General features: G+C 52.7%; 2 protein-coding genes across 11 annotated transcripts in view; one reads left to right on the top strand and one right to left on the bottom strand.

Moving 5' to 3' along the window:
* Positions 1–24,398, top strand: part of S100B (S100 calcium binding protein B) — a 32,549-nt gene that overhangs the window by 770 nt on the left and 7,381 nt on the right. The window contains exons 1-3 of one of the 6 annotated variants that reach the window (XM_082763648.1): positions 13,282–16,252; positions 18,849–19,001; positions 19,492–22,565. In XM_082763648.1, the coding sequence (XP_082619774.1) occupies positions 16,241–16,252; positions 18,849–19,001; positions 19,492–19,632 (306 nt within the window). In that variant the 5' untranslated portion in view covers positions 13,282–16,240 and the 3' untranslated portion in view covers positions 19,633–22,565. Of the gene's footprint in view, positions 1–13,281; positions 19,002–19,491; positions 22,566–24,398 lie in introns of those variants that run through there. The other 5 variants (XM_082763647.1, XM_082763649.1, XM_082763646.1 and 2 more) reach the window with 5 other exon arrangements.
* LSS (lanosterol synthase) lies at positions 19–19,402 on the bottom strand (the record flags this gene model as incomplete). 5 transcript variants are annotated; one of them, XM_082763642.1, is made up of 23 exons in its annotated part: positions 20–814; positions 1,162–1,377; positions 1,588–1,666; positions 2,053–2,223; positions 2,500–2,580; positions 2,912–2,977; positions 3,535–3,640; positions 3,818–3,914; positions 4,723–4,872; positions 5,021–5,071; positions 5,770–5,841; positions 6,416–6,472; positions 6,726–6,753; positions 6,888–6,985; positions 7,408–7,526; positions 7,880–7,988; positions 8,215–8,350; positions 9,189–9,285; positions 9,520–9,641; positions 9,994–10,102; positions 10,196–10,334; positions 10,406–10,592; positions 19,068–19,402. In XM_082763642.1, the coding sequence occupies 22 exons, from the start codon at positions 19,400–19,402 to the stop codon at positions 1,192–1,194; spliced, it is 2,595 nt and encodes an 864-aa protein (XP_082619768.1). In that variant the 3' UTR covers positions 20–814; positions 1,162–1,191. The 5 variants fall into 5 exon arrangements, with proteins under 5 accessions (XP_082619771.1, XP_082619768.1, XP_082619767.1 ...); XM_082763643.1 differs by having other exon boundaries at positions 22–585; XM_082763641.1 differs by having other exon boundaries at positions 20–1,377.

Below are 24,398 nucleotides of genomic sequence, written 5' to 3'. Positions count from 1 at the left end.
GCTATTCTGCTATGTAGTTATTACCTCAATTTTTTAGTGATTTATTTTCTAACCTCTTAAATTTCTTGTGCACTGTTGCGTCAAATAATTTTTTCATAGTATGCTTCGTACTAACTCTTTGGAGTGCATTGTGTGGTATTGATTCGCAGAGGAACTCTACAACTCAAAAGCAAATGAGTTACAAAGTAGATATGTGGTTTATTTTGGTGCCAGGCGCATGTGGGACAGCTCCCAAAGGCACACGCAACACTTTGCTCACTCACGTTCTCTTTTATCGGCTAAAGTATTATATATGCATTAAGTTTTACAATATCTATGTATATTAATTTCCTAGCTCTGCCCAGCCCCACTTTGTATGCTAATTATCAGTCCTTCTGCACTTGTGTAGTACTCTCTGGTGGTAGTCTGGGTGGTAGTTGGGATGAAGTATGATGTCTTCATGGGGGAAGCTTGGTGCCTAGGAGACCCAGGCTGTGCCCTGACATTAGTCAGCTGAGTGTTTTCTGCTTCAGTTTCCCATTTTCCAAAGTGGGAATAATACTGATGACTTCACTTGGGAAGCTCTGGGAAGCCAGCTGCCACCAGCTGTGGGACAGAACAGCAGCAAAAGTGAGTGAAGTACTCCTCTTTCCCAACTCAGGGAGGAGAGAAACCCTTCCCTCTCAGCACAGGCTTCTGTGCAGCGAGCACTTCAAGGGCACCTGCTGGCACCCACAACAGAGGCCAGTTCACCAGGGACTTCACAGTGCACTCTATCACAATGCTGGGCACAGGAGAAGCCCCAGATCCCACACTCCTTCTGCAGAGAGCCAACCTGTGGGTGCAGGACAGGTGAGAAGACAAAAAAGACAAAGCCAGCCTTGCTCTACCCAGGATGAGAGAGAGTCTGTCTAGATTTGTAAAACAACACGGCTTGGCAGCTTTCTCTTTGCAGAACATCGGACTGGTCTGAAAAGGCACTTCAGTGCACATTCCACAAGGAAGAATATACCTGGCAAGAGCCTTTAAAAGTGTATTTTTAGAAGAGGGTCAACAGAAAGCAGAGACTCCATGGTACTATGGCAGCACTCTCCTCCCTGGCAGAGGCAGTGGTCTGTGTGTTAGGATAAGCACCAAGATCCTGTGCAGGAAGCACCCGTACCCCTGTGCAGCATGTGGTACCTGAGGCAGGTCAGAGGCCATGGTGTGGGTTCAAGAGGACAGGTCCGCTTCCACAGTCTTCCCAGCCCCAGCCAACGGTCCGGATTGCAGCTGCTCAGCGAGAGGGCTGTTAGGATGCAGCCGGCAGAAACGCCCAAGTGTCCAAATGGGGAACACATTGCAGTAGGCGGTGTAACTGATGGCACACGACTTGTTGAACACCCCAGCAATGTTCTCCTGAGAGACAGACAGCAAGGTGGTGTGGGTGACGAGACCACAGGATGTCCAGGACACTGCTGAGCTCATCGTGTTCCTGAATTTCCCAGCAAAAGCCACACATGACTTCCCTCCCAGGTAAGGGAGAGCACTATTGCAATGGCTGCATGATGCCCAGGACATGTGCAACACTGGGGAAGCCCCTGGAGAGAGAAGAGGGAATCCACATACCTGAGGCCAGTCGCCGTTGGGCAGCTGCTTATTGATCAACAGTTGGATGCCCCTTTCTAGCACGTCAATGTCAGGGTACCTGCAGAGTACAAAGGAGATACAGTCACCTTAGTGTCATCCAAACTCTGCATACCCCTACCCAAGTGCTTAGGGAACTCAACCACCTCCAGTCTGCCCCAGGCTTGACCAAGTCATGCAACTCCAGGGTACCAGGCATTAGAAATACAGCAAGAGTCTCAAGACCTTTGCTTTCCTCTGGCTCTCCCTCTTCTGGCATCAACAGCCTCACTGGCTGGACCACAGCTTTGGTTAGTCCCCCGTTGCAGAGGTGTGTGACCAAGAAATGTGGTTGGGTGCATGGCCCACACTAGCAGGGCCCAGGGCCTGTGCCAGCCTTTCCACACAATTCAGAAGGTATTTTCCATTTCACTGGACCATGCGGTATCAGGTGAAGGCCACTCTCACCTGACAGCCATGAGCCCCAGCAGGGCCCAACACGTGTTGTGGATCTGTGAGGTGGCACTCTGCACATATCTGCGTTGCTCACATGACTCAAAGTCCTCTCCCCACCCACCATCTGTCATCTGCTTGGAGAGCAGGAACTGGCAGGCCTGGGCCACTTCTCTGCATGCCACCCTGCAAAGACAGACAATAAGACAGGGTTGGGTACAAAGGAGAGCTTGCATGTGTTTCCCAGACACAAATGGGAGCTGTGCTTCACCCTGCCCATAGCAGGTACCTTCCAAAGAGCTCAAGGCTTAGAAAGTAAGTGCTCTAATCATACCAGATTTGGGAGGCGTGGTATCTTGGGCAGGAGTGCTCATGGGCAGACAGTGTGTCCACCCAGACCCACCCTTTGATCCCACCCTACCCCAGAGACAAAAGCAGAGAAGCTGCCTAACCCCTACTCACCCATCACAATATTTGTACTGCATACAGGCAAATGCCTCCAGACCAAACCAGGTGCCATATGTGAAGCAAACTCCCCAGCTCCTAGGAGGGAGGGGAGACCAGTATTAAGGGTACTGGGACAGAGGCAGGTTGTGACACCGCTACATCCACAGCAACAATAGAACCAGGCAGAACAGCAGCCTGCTTGCGCCTATGGCACAACTGTGCCCAGTACCACCAGCACCTGTTCCCAGATTGCTCAGGCATCAGCTGATGCACTGGGATGGGAAGAGTTGGAGCCTTCCCAACCCCCAAGGGAGATGAGCATGTACATGCGTGTTCTTACACACCCTACCAGCCATTAATGCTGCCCCCTGTGGCCCATCATGCTAGAGCAGCCAGGGGAGAACTGAGCAGTAGGAGCACGGCTTACCCTTCCCACGACCCATCAGCTCGTTGTTTCTTGCGACAGAAGTCCAGGCCCTTCTGTAGAGTGTCTCTGGACAAGAGAAAAACACCTGATGCAGAAGCAGCCCAAACCCTGTGGGCTGCTTTGTAGAGCCATTTGCCATCATCTCTGAGGATTTGATGGGTCCCATGATTAAAGGCTTGATTGGCAAGAGAAAGCAGACAGGTGGTGCCATACAGAATCTGAGTCAAACTATGCACCAGTGGGGCATTTTTCTGTTACGTGCCAGCATGCAAGCGGGGATGTAGCCTACAACTGGCTGCAAGATCAAGGCAACTGCTAAGTCAGGAAGGCAGCAGATGATCCACCAATTTCTCCCAGCATGATCCCAAACTGCCTGTGCCCTCTTCCTTGAGTGAGTCTGTGCGCTAGCATCTTGGGAGCACTCTCGTTTGGACATGTCACTGGCATCTCAGCCCTGAATGCACCAAGGGCCAGTCCAGGGGCTGCTCCAGTCCAGTGCAGAGGCCGGGCAAGAACCCTGAGCCCTTGCTCAGCAAGGACTGTGCCAGCGGAGGCCACTGCAGGCACTGTGGGTCATTGCAGCCTGTTTTTTCCCCTACTCAACTCCCCTCCCAGTGTCTCACCTGATCTCTGCGGCTCTGTGCTCAGGGTACGTCTCTTGGAAGTGTCTCAGTGCCTGCATGACAGCCGAGGTGCATTCCACGTAGGTGTAGTCGATCATGATGTCACCTGCCAGCAGGACAAGAATATCAGTGCAACAGTCCCTCTCCTGAGGAGCTCACCGAGACACATGCTACCAACCTTTCCTAAAGACCCACAGCATGTGTATAGCCCACAGAAGGGCACAGGGTAAAACCAGCCCCTTCACACTGGGCAGGATGACTGGGCCCACACAGTTCCCCTTACCAAACACCTCTGAGGGGTTCAGCAACTCCAGCAAGTGACCTCCTCGCTTGGTTTCGTATGTGGCAAAGCCTCCATCCGAGTTCCTCATGCTCAGCAACTGCACAGACAAGCAGAGTGAGGGGATGGGGCTGACTCACAGGCAGTACCCCTAGTCAGGTCCCAAGTCAGTTGCGAGGACAAAGTCAAACTCACATGGGTTTAACCACATCTCAAACCACATTGACAGGCAGGTCCAATCCAGACCATTGCATTTCCCACTCTACTCTGCACTGGTGCAGCCTCACCTTGAGTACTATGCGCAGTTTTGGGCCCCACAGTAAAAAAAAAAAAAAAAAAAGGATGTAAAACTATTACAAATTGTCCAAAGGTGGGCTACAAAGATGGTAAAGGGTCTACATGGGAAGACATACAAGGAGTGGCTGAAGTCACTTGGTTTGTTCAGCCTCGAGAAGAGGGGAGGCCTCATGGGGCCTACAGCTTCCTTGTGATGGGGAACAGCAGGGGAGGTGCTTATCTCCTCTCTGGTGACAACAATAGGACCCTACAAAATGGCATGAACAGGGAGGTTCTGGCTGGATATCAGGAAAAGATCCTTCACTGAGAGGGTGGTTAGGCACTAGAACGGGCTCCCCAGGGAAGTGGCCATAGCACCAACCTGCTGGAGCTCAAAAAGCATTCGGACAATGCTCTTGGACACACTGTCTGATCTTTGTGTGGTCCTGTGTGGAGTCAGATGGTAGACTCAATGATCCTTGTGGGTCCATTCTAACTTGGGATATTCTATGAGCCTATGACCACATTGGCCTTACAATGGCTTAGTAATACTAGATGTAGCCTTGACTTCTCTTATTTTACCTGGGTGTAGCTGCCTGCATTTACCCCAGTCTAATTTTTGCAGCACTTACCACATTGACAGCATCAAAGAGGCGCTCAGGGGGAACAAGTTTGGCTATGAAGGGGCACTTCTCCTGCAGCAGCATAACTGACTTCAGCCCCTCTGCCGTGCAATCTGCCACAATCCAGCCACAGTCCCGTGTGCTGAAGGGGAAGCCACCCTGAAAAGGGGCAGAAGGACTCAGCGTCTTCTCCTGAACTTGCTGTTCTTGTGCAGGGGAAGGCACTGCTCCTCATTCACTCCATCCCGTCTGCCCAAATCTCAGCCCTGTGCATGCACCCTTTGTAGGCCAGCTCCAGCCACTGCACCTTGTTCATATGGCGGTAATATTTCTGGTAGTCAGGTGGGTTCTCTGGAATCTGTGAAAACAAGAAACAAGTGAGGACAGGTTGAAGTTGCCTGCCTGCAGGGCTATAGACTGAAACCATCAAAGATACAGAGTCCTGTGGAACTGCACACCATTTATCCTTTACTGAGGAAGGCAGATGGGGAAAGCAGTCAGCTCTGGAGCAGAGAATGCTGAAGAGAAATCAAATTTTTGCCTGGTTTCAGCATGGCTAAAGCCCCCTCTTGGCTTCTTTCCTGGCGGTGAGACAGCTATTTTCAGGGGTCCCATTGACAGCACCGTGAGTAAGACCTACACCTGCTTCTGCATGAAGCTGCTGGTGACCTCCCCACCTTGAGCCACTGGCCTGGCTAGCAGGAGCTTCTGCAGTCACTAGCAAAAAAGGCTGAGTTTCCCAGAAGGGCACCTCAAATACGTGGGCACCAGAGAGGCTGAGCTCTGTTTTCCAGCCTCCTTTGGCCCAAGGCAGCCAACTCACACATCCCACAGGACCTCACAGCAAGGCCTGGGGCTGGCCGAGATCCTCTCCAAGCTGCAAAGCTTGCTCCCACCAAGACGGCACAGCAAACAGGCAGCTGTTCCCAGGGCTTTGCTAGTCTAGCCTTGAAGAAAAGCTCTTCAGAGGGAATGGAGGTATTCAGCTGGGCTCTCAGAAGAAGCCAAGTCTGCACAGCCAGCATGGCAGGGACACCTCCATCTGGTTCTGCTCACCTGGGTGAACCTGAGAAAGTCATAGGCATTCTGAAGGCAGGACATGAATTCAGGTATCTTCTGGGCTTCCGCCTAGAAACAGAGCACACAGTCAGCAAGGAGTTCTGGCCACCAAACGTGCCCCTCAGGAGGAAGAGAGTATGCTGGGATCTTGCTGGCCTTGGTGCCATTAATGACTGCCCTTCATACCGCCAGGCTGGGGGCTTACCTGGGCAACCACAACACCCTCCAAAACACACACCCACCATAGCTACCTCTGCCCTTCTGTAGGAAAGCAGGCCTGCCTGCTGTTTCTGACAGACAGAAATGCTCTGAGGCTACGCACAGCAAGGAGGAAGGGCCAGGGTTTTATCACAAGACTGCAGCAACAGGGACAACAGGGAAATCTAACCTGACCCATTCATATGGCACTGTGACATCCCACTTGAAAAGCAACTGGCAAAGATGGGTTGTACCAGCTGTTCTGGAAAGCTTGCATGCCACAACCAAGAGGCTCTTTGAGAAGGAGCATCTGCGTGATGCGGCTGTATGATGTGATGCCACAATCTGTTTGGCAGAGACCTCAGCAGACATGCAGTATAAGCCCCTGGTATTTTAGAATACTGCCTTTTCCCAAGACAGCATGTAACACTCAGGGAAGTCTTACCTCCAGGAAGGCTTGGACAGCAAAGGCAGTATCCCACAGCTGGGATCCATTTGTACCCTGGAAGAAAGTGGATAGTTTTAACAACAGAGGAACGGGAAATGAGAAAGCTGCTTCAGCCTGCTCTGTGCACAGCAATAACAGAAGAGGTGGCTAGCGATTTTGAGCAAAACAACACGACAGCCGCCAGATAAGCACAGCTCAGTTCACATGCAGTATCAGAGCCTCTGAGCCACAGGGCAGGCAGGGGCATGTCTTTTCCCAGCATGCCAGGGTCCCTCTTAGTCACAGCTGGAATCCCACAGCACCTTACCTGCATCTTCATGCCATCAAGGCCCAGCCTGTGGGAGGAGAGAAAACTGTTGCAGCACAGGCACAGCACAAGCACCAGGAAGAGGGTTGGGAGCCACAGTGTGCCAAAAGCACAGGGATCAGAGCCCCACGCCATGCCAGGTGGATCACACTCAGTCCTTACCAGAGATAGTCAGGGATCCTGGAAACATGCTCCTGAAAAGCTGGGGAGTTCTTCCCATCCACAAACCAGCGAACCAGCATGTTGATGGTCTTAGAGATCTGTTGAAAGCAGCACTGTCACTGCTCTGGCTACAGCATCTTCCAGCCCCAGACACATCTCTCCCACCCAACACCCAGCTAGAGGTCCTGAGCTTCACCCTTACAGCTCTCTCTGTGGCATCACTCTGACTGTAACAGATGGTGGGGCAGATTCCACAAGATTACTCCAGGGGTTCCCCTCAAATCATGTCCCTGGACCACAAGGAGAGGTACCCACACTAGGGCCACAGCTCTCCCCATGCCCTCTGCCTCTCTTGTGTCCTATTAGCACTAAGGTCTTGAGCATTAGGAACAGCAGGAGTTGTGCCTGAGCAAGATTCAAAGGTTTTGGTTACACACCACAACTGTAAAGGACTGTGGGACCCCAAGCAGGTTCCTAAAGAGACAAGAGCAAGAATTTGAAAGGATATCACGTAACCTACTGGACCGATGCTGATACATTTGGTGAATCTGTCATCAGCTTTGATGTGGTCATAGAGTTCCACAATGGCTCGCTGCCGCAGGTAGGTGCTGTGGTGGGCCTCATACAGATTCATGACAGCTGCAGGAAAAGAAAGGGACACGCAGAGAAAAGTTCACCCCACATGGACAGATCTACTTGCTGTGGCCAGCTGCACCACTGCTCACATGATGACCAGCCAAGGAAAGAATTGGAACTGCTCTGCCACAGAGCGGCCTGAGGACCAGGACACAAGGTCCTGCTGCTACCACGGTAGCAAAGGCCCAAAGACCAAACAAGCAGTGTCTCCATTCCAGCTGCAGGGCATACACCAGGAACTGGCAGCAGACCTTAAAGAGCCCCCTTAGTACAAGAAAGCTTCAGTTCCACCACCAGCCTACTCAAGGGCAGTCTCATAGCAAGGACCCTCCCACCCCAGCCAACACCACACTCACCATAGGCGACCTCCAGCAGCCAGCTGTGCGGGGTATAGACATCACAGGCAGCCACGTTGTTCCTCTGGGCTGGCCAGTCGATGCTGGCGTAGTCTTGCACATACAGCTCCTGGCAGAAGACAATACAGGTGATCAGCCTGGCAAGCTGGGAAAAAATACCCAGAGGCAGCTCGCTGCAGGAAGTTTGCTCAGCTGCCTGGACTGCTTTGTCCATGCAGGCACGAGAGCTGCCACTTGATGAAACACAGTCTGGCTCTAAAGATGTGGCTGGCACAGCAGGCAGTCAGGGAGCTACATGTCCTCGTTAGGGAGTCCCAGGAGGGCTGGCTCCTCACCTGCCGCAAGCTCCGTATGAGTTCATCTTCTTCTGCTGACAGACGCTTGGCGTAACAGTAGCTCATGGGGAGGTACACCTGGCGGCAGTGGCACCAGAGTCGGGATGGATGCGCTGGGAACCACGTAGGGAGCAGCCTGTTCATAACAGAGAATGTGCTATGGAATCAACAGGGAGGGCCAAGAGAGGCATGCAAAGATGATGGGTCAGCAGGGGGACAGCCAGGGCGGGACACGCCTTTCCCCATCCTCTGTGGCTAGGCCTTCTACTGCGGGTTACAGTTCCAGCAAAAAGGAAGGGAACATTCACACTGCCTGACCCCACTTGGACCCTCTCCGCCTGGGCTGATCCTGCTCCAGTAGGGTCATCAGACACCATTCCTGGCCCAGCTCAGACAGGGCAAAGAGCATCCCAAGCTCAGGGAGAATTCATTCCAGGGGCCTTGCTCTTCCCCATGTTACTCTGAAGGTGGAGGTGCAAACTGTCAAATGTATCCGCTGACAAAGCACCAGCAGCCCTTGGCACTGTGCAGCCTCTGATCTTCCCGGGAAAATGCCGTACACTTCCCTTCTCTGACACCAGCTGACTACTGAGGATACTCTGAGTGACAGCGGAGTTTGAGCTGGCAGCCGTACACATGGCAAGCTCTGCTCTGCTAGGGCCTAGTTCTGCCTGGCCACAGGAGTGGAAGGCGCTGTTGGCAAGGAGCACGCTATTGGATGGATGCATCATGGACCCTACGGGGGAAGCTAGTGGGGCTGAGCTCCTGCATCCCTTCAGTGCAGCGTTCAGTGCTATCTACTTGTCAGCTGACCCTGCTGCTAGCCTCCCAGCTCACAAGCTGTCTGAGCAGCCCCAGATCCAGGCCACAGCTGGAGTTACCCCAGCAAACACCAATGCCTTGTGCAGCTCTGGACTGAGCCTGGTGGCAGGACTAACAACACTCCCCACATGCACGTCGAAGCAGACATATACCACATCTCCGGGAGAAGCGTGTTCATTCCCTCCCAGCTGTAAACGTTCAAGACAGCCAGCCAAAACTTCCCCCACGAAGGGATTCCCACAGCACCTCCTGCAGAGATGGATATTAGCTTTCAGTGTTAACGCAGCCACATCAGCTCCCTGCCCTCTCCCACCTTCGAGGGTCTGCCTCTCCCCAGGTTTGGGAGCGTGTCGCTCAGGCTGCGACACACTTCCCAGAAAAGGGCTAGGCAGGCAGCGGTCCAAAAAAGGAACAGACTTTCCCACCATAACTGAAAATCCAGATGCCACCCACAACTGCTGTGCTGGGCACAACAGAGCTGACCTTTGCTGTGCAGGTTGACACGGGCCCGCACAATGTCAGGGTCATCTGGTCCAAGCCCCAGGATCCTCAGGGCAACATAGTTGAGTGCTGTGCCAAACACTGTTGATTTGTCCTCCACATGCCTGTTGAGAGCACACACACAGACAGCGCAGCCATTGGACACAACCATTAGCACATGGCTCTCTGCGTTGGGCTGAAGTGCCATGCCAGGGATAACTGAGGGAAAGGGAGACTCAGGTAACCCTGGCAGAACAACGCTCTGTACTGCCCTGCAGCAGGATAAGATGCCACAGAGCAGCCAGAGCTGCGGCCTCTGTGACAAGGGACACACCCATAGCCCTTCACAAGCAGGCCCAGCCCTCTGTGGGTACCGCAGGTGTAACACCCCGCTTCCCGAGCCTGGGCAGGTCAAGCGGCAGCTCCACGTGCTGAAGCTCAGACACAGCACCACAAAAGCACAGCTTCACTACTCACAAGCCCCAGCCTCCATCCGGGAGCTGCACAGAGCGCAGGTAGCGCACCATCTCCTCCTGAAACCCCTCCGGCAGCTGGATCTTGGCGGTGTGGCAGGTGATGAGGAGCCCTGCAACCACGGACAGCCCAACCGCCCTGTCAAGCGGATCACGGCGTGGCGACCCGCAGCCCCCCGGCACCATGACGCCGTGCCGGGACCCACCTGGCAGCAGGAAGAGCGGCCCGCCGTAATCGCCGGCCCAGTGCCCGTCCTCGGCCTGCAGCCCGGCGTAGAAGCGCATGCCGTTGAGGGCCGCCTCCCGCGCCGTGCCGGCCGGCGGCAAGGGCCGCAGCAGCTCGTCCTGCGGGGAGACGGCGGCTCAGCGCGGGGAGCGCCCCCGGACCCCGCACCCGCAGCCCGGCGGCCCCGCACCGTGTCCAGGCCGAGGCAGTGCGCTTCCAGCGCCGTCTGCGCCCGCCGCTCCCCGGCCGGCTCGCCCTCGCCGTCGCCGTCGCCCAGGTAGCGCCACCGCTGCCGGCCGCCCTCGCAGCGCAGCCGCCAGGCGGGCAGCGCCGTGGCTGCCGCCGAGCGCCGCGGGCCGCCGCGCCTCCGCACCGCCCTGCCGGAGACGGGCAGCGTTAGCCGCGGGGGAGGCCACCACCGCCGCACAGCACCGCGCCGCGCCGGTACTCACCCGCCGTCCGCCATCGCCATCAGCACCGCCGGGCCGCAGCTGGGGCTGGGCCGGGCCGTAGCGGGGCCGCGCGGCGCTGGGCCCACATGGCCTCACGGGCGGCCGCCAATCGGGCCGCCAGGCGCCCCCGCAGCCCCGCCCCGCCCCGCCCCGGTGGGGGCGGCCCCATTGGCGGCGGGAGCCGTGCGGGGGCTCCCAGCAGGGTACGGCCCCCCGGCGTGATCCCCCGCAGCCTCACAGAGCCCCGCGGAAGCTCGGAGCTCCTGTCACACAGCCAGGAGCTGTCCCCGTCCTGTTTGCACGAGCCCGTGCTGCACCCGCTGCCTGCTCACGGTCCCGTCCCCCCCCCCCCCCGCTCAGAAATCACCACCAGACACAGCACCTGCTGCAGGGATTTTTATTCACAAGCACAAGCTGGGGGCTGCCATTCCCGGCTGAGTGGCTCCACGTTGGTGCCCAGCACTGAGGGGAGGCGAGGCCCCTGTGGGCCCCTGGCAGCCTGGTGGGGATGGAGAGCTGCAGGGGAGCCGGTGAGGAGCAGCAGGAGCAGCAGCAGCCCCCCTCACCCAGCCTGCTCCTGGCGGTGTGGGTGGCTGATGAAGGCACGCCGGAGGGAGCAGCCGCTTGCTGGCACCTCACTGCCTAGTGATGGGGGCCCGGTGGGTGGGGGCCTGGGGGGTGGGGGCCCGGTGGGTGGGGACTTGGCGGGTGGGGGCCCGGTCCATGTGGTGCAGGTTTTCCAGGCCCTGGGTGTGGTGGCCCCCCTGGCCCAGGATGTGGTGGTGGCGGCCCTCCGTGTGGTCCTGCAGGAAGAGGAGACACATCAGGAACTGCAGCGATGCCACAGGGCTCTCCTGGTAGGCACAGCACCTCCTGGCACCACCCTGGCTACTGCACCTAGCAGGACCAGGTCCCCTGGCAGTGCAATGGGGACATGTGGGGCAGGAGCAGCCTGGGAGTGCATGTGCCTGTGATGGCTGCACCGAGCCCTTCCCAAAGCCCCCACGGTGCGCGCTGCCCACAGCGTGGACCCAGACCCATGGGTGCTCACCTGGGTGGGGGGTTGACATCTTCTCACGGCCTTTGAGCTGCAAGGGAAGAACAGGTTCTGTCAGTGCGCTACCACAGTGCACAGCCATGGTGCGGAGCTTCTCCTGGGGCACTGCATTTCTGCAGGTAGCCATGAGCCACCGTCCCAGGTGAAGCCCCACATACCCCCAAGCACTGAGGCAACACTTGGGCTGGAGCCTCTGCAGTTCCCCACAGCCATCCCATCCCTTTTGGAGACCCTGGGAGCAATTGCCCTCACCCCTGCAACACCTGTTGCAACCTGGACACACAGCTTCCATCATTAAACCAACCCCAGCCCAACACCTCCTCTCCAGGCACTGGGGAATATGCTGAGCCTGTGCCCAACCACGAGGGACTGTGGGCAGTCCCAGTGCCAGCCCTGGTGCCATCTGCCCTCCAACCCCCCGACACTGCTACCTCAGGGACTGTTTCCATTTACCTACGCTGCAGAACAGCCCCATCTGAAAGCGCTGTAGCTCCGACTGTCAATCTCGCACAGCAGCCCAAGGCAGCGGGGCTGGCTTTTGGGCACTCCTTAAATACAGGGCCCTGCCAGGACAACAAAGGTGTGACAGGCAGGCGTGTCACCCATAAACCGTTCTGTTAGTTTTGCATGTCACTATGGAGCAGCGGGAGTACAGACACATGTCGCATACAGTACTGAAACAAAGGTCTGCCACCCCTTAGAGAAACAGAGTCAAGGTTGGGGTGAGGATGGGTGGTGGCCTCAGCGCTGGCGTCAAGTGATGGGTTGAGTCAGGTGTCCCAGCCATGAACCCTGACGGGGTGCCCTCAGCACAGGCAATGTGCGTGGGTGCCAGTGTGTGGGGTCACATCCCCACAGGGGCTGCTGCAGGGCAGAAGGTTCAGGGCCCTGCTGATGACCCCCACAAACAGGTTGAGCTCAGGTACTGCCAGCGTGGGGGCAGGAGTGCTATCTGCCATCAGACCCAGTGATGGAGATGTGCCAGGCTGTGTCTGTTCCTCCCCACCCCACACTCCACACCCTGTGCAATGTGCCCTGCTGTCCCATCCCAGGACTGCGGTGACAATGACTTGAAGCACGTGTCCTCAGCATGAACCAATTCCCCTTTCCTCCTGCAAACACAGTTCCTATACTGTATCTGTCCCTCCAAGGATGTGTACAGTTTGTAACACCCACTGTAAAAACTTACTGAAAGGAAGCATGTTAGCCAGAGATGCTTTACTTGCTGCTGCCTTTTGTTGAAAGAGACGGGTGGGGACTCAATGCAGACTAACTTAAATCTGGCAGTAAAATCCGTTCCTGCTTACCTGGATTTCCTCGTACTGCAGAGGTAATATCAGACCTGAGACAGTGAGAAGTTCAGGTTGAAAACCCAAACTCATTGCCATAAATACTTGCAATTAACATCCAACCTTGATTTTAATGCCTGGGAGGTAGGGACTGTGGCTGTGCAGTGCATCACAAAGCAGTGTCTGGAGCCTTGGGGAGCAAGGGAGAGGCAGCAGGGATGCAAACTCTTACTTCCAAATGTGGCACTCATCAGCAACCCGGGACAGAAACATGCCTGTGAATTAATATATACAACTGTATATATGCACACACTGTAAGTTGAATTTTAAATACTCCTTTGCCAGCAAATAGCTTTTCACTCATGTCCTGCGTAAGATCAGGGATTACCTGGGAAGAATACAGTGATTTATTAATTTTATTTAGAAATTAGAGAAATAATTTGGTATTTATTCTATAAATAAGGCTTAGGTCACACACAGGTTCAGCCGTGGGTGCATTCATTAGTAGTATAATTTTGTCTGAATAATTTAGCAGGGCTGGAGTACTCCCTGGAGGGGTTGTTGTGTAAGGAAAACATCATCTTCAACCCGTGCTCAGAAACACCTCCACTCTTGTACTGACAGTCCTCACTAGGGAGAGCTGTGGAGCTTTTGCACAGTTTAAATGCATGCAGTTGGTTGCAACACTGATATGGGTGATATATTTGGGACTTAGCCTATTTATTTTGGTTGGAAGAAAAAAAAAAGTTGTCGTAATGGTCTGCCTGAGATGAGCGTCCCGTAAGGAGCTCCACTTCCCTGTGGCTGTCAAAATCTTCAGATAATTTCTGAAGATACTTGCCTAAAGTCAGTGATGGAAGGTGAACCGTCTTTATAGAATCAGCCTTAGAAATAGATTTAGTTATGAAACTTTACTTGCCAAACTCCTGGTAACTAGGCATTATTTTTATATCAATTTCTACATTTCTGAGGTTTAGATCAGAGTTAACAGGGTAGTGCTCTGCTCCTGCTGTTTGTGGGAGCTCTGCTTGGCAGAGACATTAGAAGCTGAAAGTATTCTTCCAAGGTGAGGATACAGTCAGCTCAAAAAAGCAAATACCACAACTCCCCCCCTTATAGTTCAGTCTAGAACATGAGACTCATTTCAGAAGGTATCATCTGCCAATTGTTACCTGTTATGTTTCTAGACCAAAAATTGCTACGGTACTTTAAAGCCATGGGATATCATCTAGTTTGTTTTAAAAGGGATTTAGGGATCTGATCAAAGGAATTTCACAAAACATGGTCTAAATACAGTCATCTCTGCTTTGACAGAAGGTAGACCTGAATCACTCTACACTGGTAGCCACAATATTTTCAACAGAAACACAGGTATTTTAGAAGCACCTTAAAAACAAAGAAAACAAAACAAAACAAAAAACAAAAAAACGCCATCTGGTTTCCTCTGTGCTGGTTATTGTAGCTTGGATGTGAGCTGCAAGGACGTGAGCCTTCAGCACCCTTCAGCACCAGCACACCTTCCCTCTTTATACCCCCTGCAGTCCTCTCCTCCTGGGGTTGCTCCCTGTGCCAGGCGCAGGAGGGACACTGCAAATTGATGCTGTAATGCCTTCTCTCAGGGCCAGTTTCACAGAGAACAAATTCATATATTTTTAATGAACCTAGAATAGTCCTTTGGTTCAGCTAGGGAATGACCTAAGCGCAAGGCCATGTTTCAGCTGAGGTTACAGCATCCCAATGTTTTCAGCGTCAGAGAATCTGCAGTGGCAGCAGAACTGTTTGGTGTTTTTCATAAGAACTACCAAAGGGAGGCTATTTGGTGGGCCAGCACTGGAGCCCAGAGCTGTTCCTTTGCAAACATGACGCGCAGTTGTGCTGAGAGAACACACATCAGGTACTTGAAGAGGCCCTGAACCTATGTGCAGGGCACTGAATTGAGCCCCTTTCCTTGTCTCTGTCCAGAGTTCCATGGGCACCAGCCCCATTCTCAGCTGTGTGCTGCTGCTTCTGCTTCTAGGGCTTCCCCCTAGGATCCCAGCTCATCTCTGGCCAATGTATTTGTTGGTTCACATACACACACAGTGACCAAGGCACAGAGCTGGGGAACCTGCAGAATCCCACTTCCAATATGCTAGGACTATAAGCACAGCCCTGCAGAGGCAGAAACATCGTCCCCCTCCCACCCAAATTCCTCTCCTTTCATTACTTTTTTCTCCCAGTTCAATGACCACCAGCCTTTGTCTCGTGGTCTGGCAGAGCCTGGTGCCACACACGCCAGAGACACAAAGAAATACACTGGCTTTTCTCCCAGGGCCTGCTATGAAGAGCTCACATTGTGTTTTACTGGGAAGGGGGAGACAAGGAGAGGGCTGAAATATCACGCTCGGCCTTAGGCTATGTAAAACCCTCTGTTTCTCTGAAGACATTGGCCCAAAGCTCTGGCAAAAAAAGCAGTGACCCTGAGGAAAAAAGCCCCAAGGTCACAGTCTCCTTTTGAAAGACCACGGCCATGAGTTTTAAAATAATGGAAGCGGTTCTTTGCACAGCATGGAAGTGGGTGAATGTAAGTGTGGAGATGAACACAAGCTCCCAGACTGGCACAGCCTGGCACCTGTGCCAGGTCGGAGAGGACCCAGAGCAGGATGGGGTTGTGTGCTGGGCAGTGACCCTGGGGAGGATCTGGAAAGTCACTTGGAGCTGCTCATTTGCAGAAGCAGCAAAGGGCCAAGGTTCCTGTTGTTCGCACATAATCCTGCTGCTCCTTGCTACACTAGCTACCAGTGCAGCAGATCTTTCCCTGTAAAATATGCATCGGAATGACTTGGGGCCATAATAAGCAGGACAGAGAATTCCAAAACTGTTCAAGTTTTGATCTGCCAAATACTCATTTTTCTGTTCCATTTTAATACAGGTCCGTTTTAACATCAGGAATGACATCAGAAAATGGGAGAAAGAGGCAGAGCTTCGAGCTTGTTGTCTCGGACTAGCAATGATGTGCGTTGATGCATTTCTTGGCCAGTTACCGAGCTAGGATATCTACCAAAATCAAATTGTTATTGATGGAGAAAAGTACTGTTTCTTTCCTGCTAGCTGAAAGCACCACTTACACCCAGCTCTTATATCAATACATTTATCCTTAGAAAATAGAACATTGCAACACTGCTGACAAATGACTTCATCTCTGGAGACACCACTGCCCGAAAGCACCTCCTAGCCCTGCCAGTCCTATGAGAGCACAGGTAACTAACTGCTGCAGATCGCAATGCCATAAATGCAAAGATTTCAGTGGTCAGGGCTACATTTAGTGTCAGTGCACTCAGGTTTCACACTGGGGACATTACTTTGCTCCCTGCTCCTGCTGCTCCTCACCAGCCCCCCTGCAGCTCCCGGTCCCCACCTCACCTCCCTCAGGGCTGGGCACCAACGCGGAGCCACTCTGCCAGGAATGGCAGCCCCCAGCTTGTTCTTGTGAATAAAAGTCCCTGCAGCGGGTGCTGTGTCTGGCAGGTGATTTCTGAGCAGGCAGGGGGCCGTGAGCGGGCAGCGGGTGCACCATGGCCTCGTGCTGGGCCCCAAACAGAAGGACGGGGACACAGCTCCTGGCTGGGTGACAGCCCCAGGCAGGCGCCCTTTGCAGCTCAAAGCTTCAGTGGGGCTTTTTGTGAGGCTGCGGGAGGGCACGCCCAGGGATTTGGCACCATCTGTCAGCTATATGCATCAGAAAGGAACTGCAGCTGCTACCAACTTTGTCGTTCTACACTTGCAGCCTGATACAGTCATCTCCCCCGATGTAAAGGTTCTTGCTGTCCCTAAGACTAAAGGGCGTCACAGAGACACAGCTAGACCCATCTCAGAGGTGCCCAGCAAGGGACAAGAGGCCAGAGACACCAACTGCAGCAAGAGAAAGTTCTGACACACACAACAAAACGTTTCTGTCTCAGAGGGTGCTGCAGCCCAGGGACAGGGTCCCCAGAGAAAGGGGGGCTCCATCCTTCCCACATGGTCGGCTCTGGCTTTGGGGAACCTCAGCCTCACTGTGGAGACCCTGACCCAGCTGCTGCTCACAACCTACAGCCTTTACTGTGGGTGAAAGCTGCAGCACCAGAGATGCTGCCAGGCTGGCTCTGCTGTTTTTTTTTTTTTTTTCTTTTTTTTTTTTCCTTCTCACAATGGTGGCTTTCTCTGCAGCAGCTCCCACGGCCAGCTGCTGCGCCCCAGCCGCCAGTCAAAGCCGTGCTGTGTGCATCTCTGCGCAGTGCGGCTTTGCAGCCCGGGACACCCCCGCGCCGAGCTACCATTGGTGCCACCGGTGCTGCGGCACGGCTCGGGGCTCTCCGCCCCCGGGCATAAGAAGCCAGCAGGTGCCAGGGCCCGGCCGTGTTCCTGACCATCGGCCGGCTGCAGCTCCACCGTCAGCAGGGAGGTGAGAGGGGCTGGGGTGCAGGGCAGGTGCTTCACTGCTGCAGCCGGCAAGCTGGTGCGGTGGGAGGGAGCGGCTCGGGGACGGCTGTGCTGGAGCAGAGCTCTGCCCTCATGCAGGAGACCGTCAAGGAGCTGAAATAATCCTGGGTCCGGTGGATGGGAAACAGGCAGTGCTGCTGGCTACTGGCTCAGCATGGCGCAGGCAGGACATAAGCACATGCGCAGCTTTTAGGGTGCATAGATTAAATACTTCAGAAATGTTTTCTAACTGTTTGGAAACAGCCTTGCAGTTCAGACATAACCGCTGCAGAGGGGAGGGCATCTGCAGGATGGCTTTCAGTGCCTTCTGCATCAGGCCCAGCACTGATGAAACAGGAGCCAGGCACCAGGGCAGATGCTTATCACTAAATGAGTGTCAGACAATCTTTTTGTTGTTGGATGGTTGGTGGTTTTCTTCCCCCCAGTGTCAGTGCATTCAGCAGCTTTGGGTGCTTTGCATTTCTCCCCTTCAGAATATCTTGGGTTTGGCTGTTTGTGAAATCCGCAGAAAATGCTGCAATTATTAATACTCCCAAGAAGGTCTCCAGAGGAAGCGCAGGAGGAAAGAAGTTAAAGATGTCTTTATTTTTTTTCCCACTGGCATCCAATAGAATTGACTCCTGCCTACATCCCCCCGCCTGTTCAGTTGGAGATGTAACTGCAGGCAAGAAAAGGCAGAGGCAGGGGCATATGGCATGGAAGTAGAAAGCAGAGTGTTTCGGAAATTCACCCCGTTGCCTGCTCCCATTCCAAGTAAGCAGGGCAAAGCAATGGGCTAAGCAACAGGAACCAAGGAATAGGTGAGGCAACAACACGTATGATTAAATAAACGCATTTTTTAAGATGAAGCCCCAGTCCTGGGCAGAGGCCAGTGCTTTATGCTCCTGCAGCCCATTTCTTATCTCCATAGAATTTCCCAAAGGGCATTAGCAACACAGGTTTAACAGACAATCCCATCTGACAGCTGGCTCTGCGTGTACGGGAAATGCAGGAACGTCTGCTGGAAGCCTGCAGGGCTTTGCCATCTCTCTCCACCTCATTTTCTTGTCTATGCCCTGCTCACAACAGAGACCCAAGGTGCCAAACTCACGTTGGTCCCAGGGGTTGTGCCTGCTCTGGGGATAGACCATGACAGGCACTGCTTGTGTTGTAGCTCTCCTTGACTCCAGGGCCCTCCGAGACAGAGCCGAGGTCTCTTGGGATCTTCCTCCCTGAAGTGAGAGCAAATGCGGGGGGTTGTTCTGCAACGTTCCTGGAGTGCAGGGGGTGGCACTGCAGATGCTGGGGGGCAGCCCAGGGCAGCACGCTGCGCAGCAGAAGGCATCACTGCTGCTCGACTCGGCTAACGCACCCATCACCTGCCTCTGTCCTCAGGACTGCACCGTGACCATGTCCGAGCTGGAGAAGGCCATGATCGCCGTCATCGATGCCTTCCACCAGTACTCGGGGAAAGAGGGAGACAAGCACAAGCTGAAGAAATCAGAGCTGAAGGAGCTCATTAACAATGAGTTGCCCCATTTCCTTGGTGTGAGTATTGCCCTCCACAACGCATGCTTGACTGAGCCGTGCCAAGCAGCTGCTGGCTCTGCTCACCTGTCTCCTGTGGGCAGCACGTACAGGGGAAAGGGTTTATTCACGCAGCAGTGTGCGAAACACTTCCCTACAGCTCCACAGGAGCAAGAGGTGCCTGGACAAGGGCAACAGCCTGTGTTGGGGCTGGGGATTTGATTGCAACTAGATACATTTTCTTCCCTGGGAAGGTGACAGCCTTGCCCCATGGGACTCAAGATGCCCCTTCCCACCAGCACTCCTGGGGCTGCAATTTCCAGTTCAGTAGGGCTGCTGTTGCGCAGGTGTAGCTGCAGGCACAGAAAGCACATAAAGCAGCAACGAACTGTTAGGGATGTGTCCGAACAGAATTCAGCCATAGGAGTGGCCAAGAAACAGGGACATCTTACTGCCCAGGCCTCTCGCTTTGATCCTTCCCAGCTTCGGCTGTCTGTTTCTATCCCTTCAGGAGATCAAAGACCAGGAGACTGTGGACAAAGTCATGGAGGCGCTGGACAGCAATGGGGATGCAGAGTGTGACTTCCAGGAGTTTGTAGCCTTCATCGCCATGGTCACCGCTGCTTGCCATGAGTTCTTTGAGCATGAGTGAGCCAGTGGGGAGCAGCTGAGCACCTCCCACTCAAGCTGGAGAGATGCAGAGCAGTACCACGTCTCCTGGGAAAGAAAGACTGGGTATGCTTAGGGGCTCCTTGGAGTTAAGCTTGTGCTAGTCTTAAGCAGCTTATTAAGTCCTGCAGCTTTGTGAGTAGAAGCACCCAGGTGGCTCAGGAAAGCCTCTTGACCAGTGCCCGCCGGGTTGGATGCAGTGTGCACGAATGCCTCATCTCAAACTCAGTCCCTGGTGCTGTACACAAGGGACAAGCATGGGGCTGGAGGCAAGTGGCCACTGCAATCTGGGGTTGTTTGCCAAAGGAGAAGGAAAACTCAAGACCTGAGGTGGGGGGGTAACGCAGAGGGGCTGGTTACAGAAGCTTGTCTCTGAGCCCACTGGCCTCAGTGGAAAGGCTCCTGGTGATGCTGTGGGCTCTGACCACCTTGCACGTGGTACTAACCCAGTCCCATCACAGGGGCTCAGCAGAGACCATGCAGCTCTTGGCAACTTGAGACACTCCTAGTTTGAAAGGCAAAGCATAACCATGTAACAGACCAAGCTTTTCTCTCACCCATGAACCCTCCTGCTTTTAGCAGCCTGCAGAACTGGAAGTGAAAGCACACGAGGCTCCTGGGCTGGGGGCAGTTTCTGTGCCTGGAATGCACCTTGGTAAGGTCTCCAGGCTCAGCCCAAGGAAAAGGGGAATCCATACAACATTACCACCTGCAGCCTCCAGAGTGTGTGGAAACAATGACAATAAAAATGTTTTGTTATCTAGGCCACAACTGGGCTCTAGTGAAAAATGTGTCCTTTTGTCCCAGGCTCTGTGCACCTCTATGGCTACTACGCACTGTCAGAGGGGAATCTGAAGGACACAGCCGGGAGTGCCACCATGGCACACGCTGGCAGTAGGCTGATAACTGGGCATCGATTCAACTCCTCCCTGGCACCACTGCTGCCAGTCAAAAAGCTCAGGGCTGTTGCCCCCACTGTGCTCCACCAGGCTGCCCAAACTGCGAGGCCAAAGGAACACAGTGCACCTCAGTAGGATTGCTGCCATTCGGGATGTGTCTGCTTCTGGCAGGGTCATCCTCAGGCTTGCACTGATGAGCCTCTGCAGAGCCCAAACTGAGCCTAGGACAATTTCCCTGAAGCCTGTGCCCGTCTTTTTTCAGTCTGCACCTGCCATCCAGACCAGACACACCTGTAAGTTAGGCATTCACGCACAGGAACAACACAGCAACATCTCTACTCATAAATTCACAATAAAGATGACTGTGGATGTCGCCATGGTTTTTTACTTCACAAAGATTCCATAAGCAGAATGCCCTGCCTTCCAGCAGAGACCAGCTTATCTGCCTCCTCACGAGGAGGAAAGAGGACACTCAGTCAGAAACATGCATACAAGAAAGGTATCTCTTGCTCCATCAGGAATTTAAAAAGGCAATTCTGCCATGCTAGGGTAGCACTCATTTGCCGAGAACTTGTTTAGCATCCAAGTTACTTCTACCACATTTTTAACATTCTCACCAGTTCCTGCTACTGCTCTCTGTCAGCCATTTCGAGCACTTGTACAGACCTAAGGCCATGTGTGAGGACAGTGCCCGAGGACACTGTCTGTCCCAGAGCATCCCAAGGTTAGGGGAGCTGTAATGCTCACAACCCTGCCTCAGACCTGAACCTGAGGTTAGCAGAGTGGTTTAATGCGCTGCACAAGGCTCTGCAGGTGAGGCTGTCTGGCACCCACCTGCCTTTTGCCCCACTGCACTGCCAGTGCTCACACATGAGGAATCCCTCCCCAAGACACCCTCACAGCACTGCAGCAGCAGAGAACTGCAGTGCAACGCCTGGCCAGACCCAGGGCAGGCTGTCCCGTCCCCCGGCCAGCAACCAGAGCAGCATCAGGGGGTGAAACAAGAGGTTTATGCACACATTGCTGGCAGTAAGGCTGATCCTGTCTTAGCAACACCATGGCTGGAAATAAACAGGAGCTTTGCCTTACATAGAAGGTAGAGCAGAACTGGTGCCTCTCATCAGGGAGGAAGAGCACACGTCTTCCTTCGAGATGAGTGCCCCCAGCTGCTGCAAGTGCAGCACACACCTTTGCACTGCACCCACAGAGGAAAGCAGAACTTTGCTGAAGTGAAAAAGAAACAGACTGCAAAGACAGAGGCATCTGCACCACCTGGTCTGCACTACAGCACTGCTCCTGCTGTGTCCCGCTGCTTGCTGACATAGGTGGTGCCTCAGCTGAGAGAACGGGCAGAGACACACACTTGTTGGGTGAGGCCAGCAAAACAGTTTGGGAAACATGCAGTGCCCCTGCCACCAGCTCACCGCTGCCAAGCCCTCCTGCACACAGTGCTACTGCCAACACCTGAGGTCCCCAGAGACTACACAAGCCCTAGAGAAAGGAAGTCACTTCAGCTTTGGGGCTGAAACTGCTTGTTTTCAGAGCTCGGGAAGGCAGACATCACAGCAGGGCTGAGGCAGGCTCAGAAAGCTTACCTAACTCACTAAATTCCCATCAGTATCAGACTGGAGATATTTAAAAGTGCCAGTACTGGCAGCAACAGATCTGCTGAAAACCAGCACTGTTTTTCAGGCTCTGACAGTGGCAGATCACTCTTCAGGTAGTGAATATGACAGGCTAATGAAATTCTTAGTTTTTTGTTATGCCTCCATCCCAGCCAAAAGAAACAGCCAGCTAGATACCCAAGGTGTGTGTCCTCTTACAGCACCTCACCAGCAATGTTTGAAGCTAGCACTGATGAGATTGATCTGACATTGCACCAAACCCAGCAGAGCTCAGAACCCCCCCAGTTCTATTATTTGTGCAGACATAAGGTGACAGTCTCTGGAAAGGGTAGTTTGGTAACAGACCTCTGTCTATGATGCTCTGCGAAGCTGGCAACACAGACCTCTATAGTCTCATAGTTGGGTAACACAGACCTCTATCATAGATGCTCTGGGGAGAAGGGAGGCCAGCACAGACACACCACAGACACAGGACAGGTAAAGTCCACAGCAGCACATCAGGAAGAGATGGGGATTAAGGGTTCCAAGAGTCAGCAGCATGGGGGCAGAGACCCCGGGATTGTGCCTAAAGACAGTCATTTGGAGAGAATGATAAGGAATTGGAAAAACAACCCAAAACCTAGTGAAAAAGACTAAAAAAAAAAAACACAAAACAAAAAACCCCACACATGGTTAGATATTGTGTAATTGTCTGGCCTAAAAAGCCAATAAAAGGAGCTTCAGTGTTTTGGCCAAAATATGGGTCTTATAAAATTTGAGGCTTTAAATTTATATGTAAACAATAAGAATCCTTTTTCAGAGGAGGAATCAAGTTATGCTCCCTATAATCCCAATATTGCACCGGAAGCAGCAGCAGCTGCTCCAGGAGGGGAGACAGGGACTGCAATTGATGCTGTCCCTGAAGAAGGAGCGCACTCTAGGCTCTGACAAGAATTAGAACAATGTGGAAGAGTCACAGCATAGAGTCTGCAGGCTAAGAGTGCAAAAAATAACGTACCCAATAGATTTAAACAGAAAAACACAATATGGTTTTCCCACAAATCAAACGTGGACTTTTTTTTGTATTTCAATACAAAATTTTGTATATTGAAATACAGTCCTCAGAGAAGAGCCTGACCTTCTTGGATGGGGTAAAACAACCACGTAAACAAAGTACTGCGCCACATTTCCCACACTGCAAGCTGAGAGGTGCTCTTCTGTCCTGGTGGTCTAAATGACATGGAAGCACATCCCTGCTCCCTCTCTACATTAAGCTGAAAAGTACATTTCAGAAGAAAGTGGTAGCATTTCTGTGAGTGATCTGTGGCTTTAATTTATTCCCCCTACCAGATATTAAATCTAAACGATTTGCCTAGCTTTACTTACTGTACTGCAATTGTCAGGGCAATAGAGTATACTTCCAGTTTCTTCATTCTGAAATATTCTTGGCTTTTATTGTACCAAGTCTGAGGTCATCCTGCATCCTGAATAGTGTGGATTTCCAATTGCTGGAGCAAGGCAGCTGACAGAGCAGGAAACTAGAAGAGGAAAATGCAAAGTGTTTTTGTTTGTTTGTTTTAAAAGCAAAGGAAATAAACCAACTTCAATAACCAAACAACGAAAAACCTACCCCAAAACAATTAAGGCTATTTTTGTATTTTCTCGCCACTGTAACATTACAAGTATAATCACAGTCACTGTGGCACTAATGTACACATTTGGCAAGCAAAAATGCCAGAAATAAAAACAAACTGCCGTCTTGCAGTTACCTTGACAAGCTAAGTTTTAAGGAATAACAGAACTAGGAAACGTTTGTCACCTCTATAAGCAAGCTCTTATTTTAGGTGAGAACAGGATTTTAAAAGTGACCGGAGGAAAAGACAGCGGCGTATATTATTTTAATAACAACATATACTGAAATACAAAATGGTAGAACTCTGCTTTTACAGCATTGGCATAATGGAACTGTAAATAAAACACAGTGTGTTTAGTTCCTTCTGAACAACAACACTGGTCACAAAACAAAATCTAAAGACTGTAGCAAAAAATTGCAACAGAATTTGTCACGACAACAAACTCTGGCTTAGAAACATCTCATTTAACGTATCTGGCCATGTAAATATTTAAAGTATGTTAACCAGCTAAATATAAACATTAATTCAACAGTAAGAGTTACATCTTAGTATAAGCAGCATCAAATAAATCCCAAAGTGCAAGAAGTTAAAAAAAAAAAAAAAAAAAAAAAA

Source organism: Aythya marila (assembly GCF_965140915.1).
Source record: "Aythya marila genome assembly, chromosome: 6".
Lineage (NCBI taxonomy): Eukaryota > Metazoa > Chordata > Aves > Anseriformes > Anatidae > Aythya > Aythya marila.
This window is presented reverse-complemented; position numbering and strand designations above follow the sequence as displayed.